At 35.9% G+C, this 12,789-nt stretch overlaps 1 protein-coding gene across 1 annotated transcript in view; it reads right to left on the bottom strand.

The window, feature by feature from the left end:
* PIK3C2G (phosphatidylinositol-4-phosphate 3-kinase catalytic subunit type 2 gamma) overlaps positions 1–12,789 on the bottom strand; it is a 343,791-nt gene that overhangs the window by 177,330 nt on the left and 153,672 nt on the right. The window contains exons 17-18 of the mRNA XM_080811598.1: positions 10,581–10,674; positions 7,243–7,337 (exon numbers count right to left, since the gene is read on the bottom strand). Coding sequence (XP_080667724.1) covers positions 7,243–7,337; positions 10,581–10,674 — 189 coding nt within the window. The remainder of the gene's footprint in view (positions 1–7,242; positions 7,338–10,580; positions 10,675–12,789) is intronic.

Raw genomic sequence — 12,789 nt, 5'->3', positions numbered from 1 at the left:
CTACCAATCTTCACAGTCCAAAACAAAAAACAAACCATCAACCGAATGACAACAACAACAAAAAACAGCATAGGAGCCAGCAAAAATCAGAAACTGCTCAGTAATTCCCCCAAAATCATAATCGTAACATAGAAAATTGTATTTTAGAAGACAGTAAGTAGCTGCTTACTAACTTAAGATTTCCCCATAAAACACTTCTTGTCAAATCATTAGGTACAGCCTTTTATTAAATTTTTTAAAGATTTTATTTATTTATTTGAGAGAGAGAGAGGACAAACAGTGGGAAGGGGAGATGTAGAGGGAGAGGAAGAAGCAGGCTCCCCGCTGAGCAGGGAGCCCCACATGGGGCTCAATCTCAGTTCCCTGAGATCATGACCTGAGCTAAAGGCAGACACTTAACTGACTGAGCCACCCAGGTGCCCCTATAGGCTTTTATTTTTACTCAGGGTTTTAAGAAACAGCGTAGTTAAGTCAATAAAAAGCACCTCACACTGTAGACACAACCATTGTTAACAACCGAAAGCTTTAAAAAAAAAAAAACAACCGATAGCTTTTCAAAAACTTTATTCCAGAGAATCATATTTATCTGTAAGTCATTAACTCAACTTCCCCTGATTACAGAGAGGTAGGGAATTCTATTTTTTAAAAAGAGCAAAAGTGATTATGAGAGTACCATGGGAACTTATACACTGAATATAATGACTTCAGTATAATATAGCTTATTCAGTATAATATGACTTGATTCTCTGCTGTTTTAAGTACAGTAGTCAAGATAAGTTAGCCTGTAGGCAGCATAAATGTATGTGGTATAATTATTATTTTAATTCATTCAACAGGTACTTATTGAATGCCAATTATATGTGCTGTGTGCAATATTCTGTGTTAGGGATGTATGATTAAGATAGGGCCTCACAATCCGGAGAGGGAACATAGGGTTTTATCTAAACTAAATCTAGTCTCCCCTTCACAACTGAAGAAAGAATCAAATTTTGTCCAGATAGCAAAATCTTCGGGGAAGATGACCAGTTTAGGGGTATATTCTGAATATTCTAAACCAATTAGGTAAGTCAATTCACCTGATGGCCATCTGATCAAGTGATTGTCTCAGGATAGTATGTGACCCAATTCTGGAAAATGATGAAAGAAGTAAACTCTGTTATGAAGTTCAGAGGAAAATTTTTCTTGTTGAAGAAGGATTAGCCCCTTTTCTTTTACTGCCTGTTGTCATGTATGGATGTGGTATTACCTGTGCCAGTCTCCTTACAACCGTGATGTGAAGCAGACTAAGAACAAATAAACACACACGATGACAGAGCAAAAAAGACACAAAGAAACTGGGTGTATGACAAAATCAGTGAGCTGCTGCTATAAAAAACTCTGAAACCGCTCTACTAATGAACTTACTGTTATGTGAGATTATTAACTTTTCATATTGTTTAGGCCAGTTAAATCAACATTTTTGTTATTTCTGGCCCAAGCTATCTTAAAGAAAAGGTAAATGGTGAAGTAAACAAAGTATGTACTCTGCTAAAAATTGTATCGGCCGTGTGTATAAGGGCTGAGACATCTTCAAAGGTGATAAAAATTTGAGCTGGGTCCCAAAGGATTCTGGGCAAACAACAGGGCAACTGAATTTCAGGCAGAGAGAAATACCATGTACAAAGCCACAAGGGCTTGAAAGAGCTTGGAAATTTGAATAACTACTTGAGAATACAAAAGATATTGTTTGGATGTAGAAAGTCATACAAAATGGGTGTGGGAAGCAGGCAGAGTTGAAATCATGAAAATCTATTGCAAGGTCATATTAAGGAAGAACATATATATTTTTTTCCAACATCTAAAAATTCTTAACTCTATCAGCAACAAAAAGCTGATTGGAATTATGGAATTATGCTAGCCAGCTGTGGGTTACGTTGAAACTAGAACCTACTTTATGAGTTAGGGATCAAATTGTATCACCTAAAGATTATACCAAGAACAGTGTGGAGGATGGATGAACCCAAGGTAGGGAAGTGAAAAAAAAAAAAAAAAAACAAAAGAAAAACAAGAAACAATTAGAAAGCTGTTGTAATCATGCAAGTAGGTAATACTGAAGACTTGAACTAAGGTGTTATCCACCTTAGTGGACAGAAATAGAAAAGGGACAAATTTAAGACATATTTATAAGAAACAATAGCCAAGTCTTAAGGGCTGATTGAATGAGGAAGGCTGTTGGTAGGAATAATGCCTCCCAGATTTTCTGTGTTGCATATCTTGGTAGTAGCTGTTAACCAGGATACCGCATATAAAAAAGGAGGTTTGGATATAGTGAGTGCAAGGATTGAATGAGAAGGAGAGGATAGCGATATTTAATTTAGTTTGGGACCTCTTGGGCCAAGATACCAGTTGTCCACCATAGCTACATAAATAAATTAATAATGAGCCATCTACGTAAAATGGTTTAAAAATATACCCATTGGTTAAATCTCTTGGAAATACTAACAGGATAATTGGACAAAAGACATCTTTAAAAGATGTCTGCCAAAATAATGATTCTATTCCAGTGGTTAGGCAATTGTCTTTTTTGTCTATTGAGATCAATCTTAGCTTTTGAAAAGAAAGCCAATTAATATATTTAAGAGTGAGTACTGGTTTCCTTCCATGTTCTCTTTCTCTACAGCTTGATGGTCAAATTTCTTCAGTCCTGTACATTGCTTTACCTCTGTGGCAGACACTGCTCTGGATTTACCAGATCAAACAGTGTTTTGCTTCTGTATATAGACATATACTGGTCTGCTTTCCTATTTTCCCTTAAATGTAGATGGAGTCTTGTTACTGACTTTTGACCTACGGAATGCTGGCAAAAGAGGTTATGTGCTCCTTCTAGACTTGGCTCCTGAAAATATTTTTGACATGATGTTCTGGTCCTCTTTTTTAAAATCTGGATCAATGTATAAGGAATCTGGGTGAGAACTCCGAATTCAGGGGATGACTGAACCATAAGATGGAAGCTTGGCAAGTACCATCAATATGCAGATACATTCCCATTCTGTTACCAGTTCAGCTCTTTCTCCTGCTCTTTAGGATTCTATATCCAATGCTTACTGGGTATTTTTACTTAGAAGGAAACTAAAGATGGATTTTGCTTACATTTTATTATTGCCAAGTTCTGGCCTGGACTATACGAATTTATTTTCTAACTCATTTAACTTGATGAAATGGGTTGACTTGAATTTCATTAGCATATTGCTGGCTTAATTAAATAGTATTTTAGAGAAAACTGAGTCTTGGTTTTATATAACGTAAAGTCTTGGTTTTATATAATAAGTACTGAAAGATAAGTACAAAATGAGTCTACTAAGTAAATTACTCAGGAATTGTTTTCTTATCACTCATACTTTAATAGTAAAACTAAGTGAAGAAATTTAGTGTTTTAGGAATGAATCAGGGACTACAAAAGAAAAATTCTGGGAAAAACCCTACTGTTTCCTTCAAAATTCCTTCAATTATATAATTTTTTTGGAGCTTCCTCCAAATGCCTATTTATTAACATTATAATTGAGAGCAGTTGTGGGTTATGCCAACACCTAATGGCAAAAACTTTGAGTATTAGATATAAAGATCTCAATTTGGGATATTGTTTTTTTCTTCAGTTTTACATTCAAGGAAAAGTCACCACTTTTGTGTACTTGAATGAGTCCCTAATCATTGATAGAAAAACAAACAAACATTCTGTGAATTCTTCAAGTTGTACTTTTCTAAGAAGTGGGTGGTGAATTGGAAAGAGACCTGAAGTGGGCATGAGATGTCATGAAAAAAAGTATTTTAAACTCAATTCTTCAGCTAGCTAGATGATTGTAACTGGATGAATCACTTAATTTGTTGATACTCCTTTCTGGGTGAGAAAAAAAAGAGCTATAGCATTTGTAAGGTTCCATTTGACTCCCAAATCCTGTAACTCTATGAGTATTTATTATCTATTTGTTTTGGAGACCAAATTCAAATATTATTAGAAGACAAAGATAATTACCAATATTAAGGTCATATTAAGGAAGAATAGATTCCTTTTTGTTGACCTTATATTTTGTTGGCTAAAGTAAACCTGTAGTCTGATTGAGAAAAAATGAAAATTTAACAGTATAAAGCTGTTTTTCAAGGCCTTAACCCAAATCTCCACCATGAACTATGACAGAGGAAGACTGATACTATTATAGGAACACCAGATTACTATCTAAGGAAGCAGTGATAAAATTGCATGTCGCTGTTGTAATGAAAAATTGCTGGAGAGTGGATTAGAAAGTTCAGTTCCCAAATGCCAGATCTGGTGCAAGTTCCAACATTTGAGGTCAGTATGTATGCACAAAATGATCACTTTTATAACTCTTTACTTTTTTTTTAAACAAGACAGAAAAATTTGAAGAGGACATAATTTAAATTAGGGATAAATTTAAGGTGAAGCTTTGTTACTGGCTTTTGTATTGATTTGAGGTAGAACTTTGTATGAGATTATAAGATTCTATTTTCATATATTTAATAAAAGAAATAACACAAATGATATAACAAAATTAATTTAAAATTGTATTCTGTTTTTAAAGATCTTTTTATGAAAAGAACTATATAAAACCTTTATCCCATAGAATAGAAATAAAACAAACAAACAAAAAAAACCCCAGCTGTTCCTATATTGTGCCTCAACTAGAAAACTATGCTAATGGATTTCACAGATTATTGCATAAAATGTAAACTTTCTTAAAAATATCCATCACTTTTCTCAGGTTGGTTCAGGTAGAGAATAGCTATTGTTAGCTTAGTGAATTGCTTATTGTAGAGATTTTATCCTGTGTATACTTTTCTGAGAACAGTAAAGTGAAAAATGATTATAAGAGATCAATATTAAATGACAACAAGACATATCTTTCCTTTATAAAAGAGTGAAGCAATAATTTATTATTCATTACATTGTGAAGGTAAAAGGTTAGTCCGTAGTAATATAATGATTCTAGAAGATAAAGGAGAGGCTTTAAAACCTTCTATTGATTCTGTATCATGCATGCTCTATTACACTGTGATAACTCCCTGAAGTACAGCTCTTTACTCTTTCTTCAGGGAGTGTTTCAGATCCCAAAGTAGAGAGAGCATTTACCTCCTCTGTGTATTCATTTGTACGCCTTCATACATGCATTTTGTATGCATGTATTTAACTCTGGCAGAATGGGAGTGCATGTTTAGGCTTTTTTATTGACGTGATGGCCAGCCTTGCCTCTCCACCTTATAGTTGTATTTGGAATGGATCACCATAAAGTGGACAGGATTTGTTGTCAGTTTTCTCCTTCACCTAGCCAGGGGATCTTCCCTGCTGCCTGGCTGCTAGCTGTCGTGTTGTTATCCTGTCAGCTTGTTTAGGCAAGGACTATTCTGTTTTATCCTTCATAGTTCAACAGGGTCTAGTATCTCAAGATTTGTCACATAAACGAACAAACGATCATCTAATCCATCATGAGCAGTATGTTCTAAATATATATATATTTCCACATTAGAAAAAAAATTCTAGGAGGGAACAATACTTGACCTAAAGTCTTGACTCACTGATGATAGAACTTCAGGCATCAGGAGAAAGGATGATTTAGGAGAAAGGATGAGAGGGAGGCCAGGCTGGGTCCTTTGGGTCCGCAGGAAGACCCGCACCACTTTTGCCTTCACACAGATTAACTCGGAAGACAAAGGAGCTCTGGCTAAGCTGGTAGCAGCCATCAGGACCAATTACAATGACAGATACGATGAGATCCGCTGCCACTGGGGAAGCAATGTCCTGGGTCCAAAGTCAGTGGCTTGCATCGCCAGCTGGAAGAGGCAAAAACTAAAAACTGCCCACCCACCTGGCCTGAGTGGACACTGTTGAATATTCTGTACATAAAAGTAATAAAAAGTTCTCTTTCAAAAAAAAAAAAAAAAAAAGGAAAGAAAGAAAGGATGAGAGGGACATGTGTGACTTCAATCATATGATGCAAAATTTCCACCTTATTTTGCTTTATTTAGAGCAGTCCTTGATTTGAGAAATCTACCCCAAAATCTAGGTAAGAAAAGTTTAGGACAGAGCGCTTAGAAAATGAATGGGGAGATTTGGCATCATCTCAATTTTATGAGTGGCATCTTAAAGCTCGTAGGATTTGGTCCTTTAATACTATTGCCACCTTGGAAAGAAAGGCCTTGTGGTGCCAGAAAGACCATTGCCTTAAGTCATTCAGTACCAGCAAACACTGATGCAACAGCTTGTTCTTTGGGCCCTAATTCCTGATTTAGATTAGTCCCTGACTTCTGCTCATATTTTCTCTCCAATGCAGTTTTGACTTCACTAGTGATATCGATTGCCTAATACCTGATTGGGTCAATCTCCTGGAATTGCTCTAAAGCCCTGCCAGCTATGTTTTGGCATCAAGCCTGATTGACTGTTCAAGCAGCTCTCTTCTGCCCCCTTCTGTCACAAGCCTGCAAGTGCACAGCTGGGCCCTGGTAACTTGATCCTAGTTTTACTGTGAGAACAAAAGACCACCAAGTGTATCCACTTAAGTTTCCTCAGCAAGGTAGTAGCGGACTGAAAAACTGGGGAGAATAAGACTTCATTCAAGACTCGATGAAAGAGTCCATTCAGTGAAGGGCCCAGGGCTAGTCACATGTCTGACGCCTCCCTATACCGACATAGTAGAGGACAATGTTCTGCTTTTCATATTAAACATTTGAAATGAAAATGAACATCAGAATAAACATTGGCACCTAACAATTCCTTGTATCCCTACTTTGTTATGAAATGCTTGAGTTATCTTCATGGATAGAGTAATGTCAACATGAGTAACATTTCTTGAAGCAGAAAAACATACTAAAAAATGAGAGTGACTTTTTTCTATTTATTAAAGTGCTTTACTAGCAACTGAAGCTAGTAGATGTTGTCTGCCATACATATGTGTGTGCGCTCCCTCACTCTCTCTTAAAGAAATAATAAAGCTATAGGAAAGATATCATCCAGCTTTAAAATTCAGGTTGGATTTAAACAGCAGCAACTGTATAAAGGGAAGATTTCGAGGATGATGACAGTTAAATTGCACTCATAAATAAAAAAATACTTGACAAAGACTCGAATTTGGCTGAACTTTAAGTGGAGGCTTATATCAATTACAAGGTAAGAAATCATCTTCTACTTCTAATGCTGTCCCACAGAGAGAAGTTGACAATAAAAAAGGCATTCTATCCTATTTTACTTTATCTTACCAGTAAAGACGATGGGCAATCTGGATGCTTTGCAATGAGCGGTGCAAGAGGAGTTGTACCAGAGGACTTTCAAGGTTCCATTCAAACTTGACAGCCTGAAGTAAGAGATATAATTAATTTACACTTCTCAGTAACAAAATTCTAGCAGAATACAAAAGGCGTAACGAGGTTTATGAAAAGGCAAAGGAAAACAGTATAAACATTTTAACAGAATGTTAAAATTATATTGGATATTTGATTATATTTGATATATTATAAGAGAACCTTATTAGCTGGTGTGTAACGTAGCACACACATCACAGTTTGGATTTGTGAAGTCTCTTTCTCATTTATGATTTAGTATCACAGGATAATAAATAAGAGCAGATGGTTGGTGGAGTTCAACCATGCCTAGGAGGAGAATCCTGGCACACACAAAAATACATAGTATGATTAGTGTCCTAGATATAAAAATGGCATTATTCAATAGTAGAGACTTCTCCTCTTAGGGGAATGAAATTAATGCACATTCAAAGCCTTAACTGAAATAGCCGATTGATACATCAGTATTATCCTGCAGAACATGAAACTTTAGAGATTTCAGAGCTGATTGGTGCCACCCAAGCCGACACCTCTCCAAATCTTTTCCCTCATCTCTACTGTGAACAGCTCCTTATGATTTTCTAGGAAACCCAACCTCGTGGAAAATACAGGCAGTAATGGCAGCCCCTAATATCCTTATGAGCCTAATTCAGATTAGGTACTCTGCAGGGGCTTCCCCGTCCACAGGGAGTACTTGGGCCCCATCATTCTTCCAGAAATCTGAATATATTTGAAAATGAAAAACAGGCTCTCTTCATAAAAATTTCCTTCCCTGTTTAAGATGCAAAGCTTCTATCTTTAGTTGCTCAATAGCCATTTAAGTCACACATAGCACCCCCCCCACACACACAGAGTTCAAGCCAGATTTTATACCACCGTACAGACAGCAGACAAAAGTGGGCACAAAACACATTCACATACACACCTGAAGAAATACTTCAATATGCTGACCATACTCCAGGATGGGAAACTTTATGAATTCCTAAGGTGCCAAAGATGATTTCAGCAAATTTGCATAAACTCTTAGTGCTGTCTGAATGTATAAAGACCATAATGTATGTTCTCTTAAACTGCAGCCATGGCTTGCTTTCACTTACTTGCTAATACTAGCTGACCAGGTCGTAAGTTGTGTTGATGCCCTAATAACACATCACATGAGCACATGAGCAAGAGAGAGATATCTTAGAATTTATTTCCATGCTTGTCTTTTTAGCTTTCCTTTTAGATTTCCCCATTGTTTCTTCTTGAATAAATACTTGTTGCTTTTAAATTGCTTCACTTGTTTCCAGACTCCCTCTATCACTCTGTGCACTGGTACAATTTCCCCCTCACTCCTACTTCACCATCTAGGAGGCTGGCAATATTTCTGGTGCACACTGCATTATTATGAACTGTTCTTGGAACCTACCCACAGAGTGTTGACCTGCGGTTTGCTGTAACCTCTGGGCCTGGGTCTAAATTATTTTCTGGCTATGAACAACATGTTCTGTTTTTGTTATGGACTTAGAGTCCTGTCTTATTTCTTTAATATATCCTGCATAATTCTAACAATATAATACATAACAAAATAACATACTTAAAGAAAATAATCAGTAGGGTAGAATTTTGTGTGTTTGAAAAGTTTTTATGTGCTTCAAGTTTTGAAGTTAGGGGACAGCATGGGGCAAATTCTGTAATAAATGTTTTGAAAATTCTTCCCAGTTTTATTTTCCAGTCATTTTTTTTTCCATCCCAAAACATTTTATTATCTTCATTTTCAATTAGGGAGTAGTTGCTGCACTTCCTAATTTTACTTCTGTGTATTCGCTATGTTGGGTTCTGTGTGTGCCTTGTCATATGAATTTGGATTTCCAGGTATATGGCTCTCAGTGATATTCCTGGTGGCAAGTGTATTGCTTATGTATTCTGACTGCCATTTTCAAATGAGTTTAGTATACATAAAGTTTTGTAAAAACTTACTTTTTTGATTTAGGTTAGATAGGTCATGCTGCCAATACTCACGAATCATGAGATGAAGTGTTCCTACAAGTCTGATTAATTTTTATTTGCACTACACTAACCTGAAAAGTATAGAAAAATCACAACTGTGAAATCTGTATAAGTAACTATATGGTATAGCTATTTCGAAACCAGCTTACGCTTTAGGAGTCCTTCAGAGAAGTGCATATTCCATGTGCAAAGCAATATGGTATTCTAGTCATTGACAGAGGTTTCCCCCATTAGTCTCAAAGTTCTCTGTCCTAGGGGCACTGGGGTAGCTCAGTTGGTTAAGCAGTTAAGTGTCTGACTTCAGCTCAAGTCATGATCTTAGGGTCCTGGGATCAAGCCCCACATCAGGTTCTGTGCTCAGTGGAGAGTCTGCTTCTCCCTCTGCTCCTTCCCCCTCCACCCCAATTGTGCTCTCTCCCAAATAAATAAAATCTTCAAAAAAAAATTCTCTGTCTTAAATGTTCAAAAACTAAGTCACTTGGCATTTAAGATAGCTTGTAATTACAATCTGACCTTTCAGATAAGAAAACATCAGAGTTAAAAAACAAAACAAAAACCGAAAAGCATAAAGGTCGCTATATTAGAACTACCTATTCAGCCCTCATCACATAGTCAACTTGGGAAAACAATATTATTTGTAGTTTGGATATTCAATCATTTACATGGTCATTTGCAAGATATATGGTTGTTTCTATTTCAAAATATTGAGACTAAGTCAGTCTTCACTCATATTTCTATATTTCATTTATGTGGCCATATTATTTCCTAAAGTAACTCCAACATTGTGATATTTAATGTTGTGGCTAAAATGCAGTATCTGTTGGCAGAATTCAGGTATTATAAAACCACTTTTATAGATTGATAATCAATGTGAGAATGGTCTCAGAGAAAGGCAAGAAACCCATATATTATGAGGAGCTGCCTAGGAAAGACTATTTTCTAAGTAACATTCATTTTATTTTTAATTGTTCTACATAGTTAGATGGAAAGATTTCATCACCATTATTTCTATATTTTGCCCCAGCTCTAAATAATATATATATATTTTTTAAATGTCCCCTTTGGCTCTTACAGATCATTTCTGTAACTATCAATTTGGGCTAAAGAATATCTATGTTACCTATGTTGACACACGAGCTATAATTTAGTCTCTGGCTTGCCAAATTACAATACCACTTTATATAGTCTAGTGTTGACTTATTGGAAACTCTTTTTAGGGGATTATTAGTTAAAATCCTAGAATCCTTTGGAAACTCTGTTGTTCTTACCTGAACTAGCTGTGGGAGATATTCCAGGAGTTCATCATTCAAAAGGTTGTCTAATTGCTGAACAGCCACTTTACGAATTTCTTGATCTGGAAAACTAACACAAAGTAAATGTATTTATTAAGCTCTTAATGGTATGGAGTAATCTATGAAAAATGTCAGGGAGAAGAGAGAATGAATTCTACCCCCAGCACATAAGATAAAATCATAATCTCACAATCAATAAAGATGATTATTAGCACCAACTTATTATTTTTCCACATTCTGTACTCTCAGGTGGAATGCAATAAAAGCCTTTTCAACTAGATTTTGGAAACTTGGGTTTAAGTCAGAAACTGCCAGCTTCCTTGTCTATAAAGGATCATAGGATATCTAAAATCTTCCTAAAGTGTATGAAAATCTTTGCTTATCATTTAGCCAGGCATTTGTTAAGTAAATTATTACCAGCTAGAGACCTGATGGTTTATATGATTAAAAAATGGGATATAATATATTTAAATGAGTTCTGGCCAGATCATAATGAAAAACCAGAAATTTAATAAACAAAAATACTTTAATAAGACTAACTCTTACCAGGATATGAAGGCCTTGAGGGTAACTGTGCCTTATTCATTTTTGGACAGCAAATATCTGTTTTAAGGTTTAGCACCCATTAGACACTCAATAAATATTTGTTACTAAACTAAATTCATGAAAGTATTTAGTATCTGAATATCTATCCTCAAAACAATTAATACTCAAATGGGCTCCTCAGGCTCCATCATCTTGCTTCCACCAGAAGAATTAAATACAATTATCTCCAAGATCCTGGGAAGTGCCTAGAGATAACTTTTGACACCACACCGTTTTGACATGCTTTTGACATACTGCTTTGACAGGATTAGCTATAACTGGGCTTTGGTAAGAACAATTAATTTTAAATAGGTTTTCAGAAAAAAAAAAACAAAACGATATGCCTAATTTTAAACTTGAAGGAACAACTTATAGTAACTGAAACTGGTTGAAAAACAAGGAAAAAATAAACAAACAAAAGTCAAAAATCTTTTTGCATGGAAACAAACTGAATGCTTTCAACCAATCAAGTGAGAGCTCTGAAGACTGGCTCTTAATACTAAGGAGGTCAGGAAACTTTAGAGTCTTTAACGTCCAGTCTCTTCAGCATTCCAGGTTACTGAAGGGTGAAATGAATACTATGCAGTTACAGTGTCAAGGAAAATTGGTATTACTTAGTATCTCTCAACTGTCCTTAGCAGTTTGAAATGTAATGCTTAAATGTAATGTTTTACATATTTTTCTTAAATTAAACTGAGCTTTTTAATTGCAACAAAAATTTCACTTGCATGGTTATGCACTCGAAACCCTTATTTCTGACCTGCAAATACTTTTCCAATAATTTTCTCCCTTTGAACAATCTAACAGTAAGACCCAGCAAGAACTGCAGTCCAGACACATCTCCTGAAGTACTGCTGAGGTCAGAAGATCCCAGCATAGCATCAAGCGCAGGTAGAGAGCAGAAAGGGTGCAATAAAAATGCAAAGCTAGACGAAGGTCAGCTTGTTTTAGCACACTGAGACTACTTTCTCCTAACTAAATGTGATTGATTCTAATTTATTGCTCTCAATTACTAAACCATTTGTCTGAAGCCTGTAGACATCAAGGACAGTTTGAGGACAGTTTGAAGTCTTAGAGGGAATAGTTACTCGAACATTTTGCTGCCTAAGTGATGAGGTAAGTCAGATAGGAGTCACCCATGCTTTCTTTTGTACCTATTTTACCTTATGGATATGAATGACAATAGAGAGAGAAAAATAGAAACAAGCATCACAATGAAATAGAACTCTTTGGTGAACACTATACCTCTAATTACGTACTTATTTCCAAATGCTAGAATGTAAACTCCATGAAAGGAGAAATTTTTTGCCTGTTTTGTTCATGGGTGTGTCCCAGCTGTCTCCAGATTGGTACATATGCTCTACATGTAAGTTTGCAGAATGTCTAAACTGAATTCTCTTTCCACCTAAAACATTTCTACTGCTAGACTTTTCTCTTGTGGTCTGTGTTACTATCTTTCTCCAATCATTCAGGTCTAAAATTTTGAGTCATGTTTTCCCCCTCTTTTGCCCTCTTCATTGAATTTTCCACCCTTTCCCATCTGGCATAATTCGACTCATCTTTGAAGTCAGAACTCAAGGACCAGTTTACCTGGGAAGGT

This window comes from Martes martes, assembly GCF_963455335.1.
Source record: "Martes martes genome assembly, chromosome: 8".
NCBI classification, from domain to species: Eukaryota; Metazoa; Chordata; class Mammalia; order Carnivora; family Mustelidae; genus Martes; species Martes martes.
Note: the sequence above shows the minus strand (reverse complement) of the source record. Positions and strands in the feature narration are given on the sequence as shown.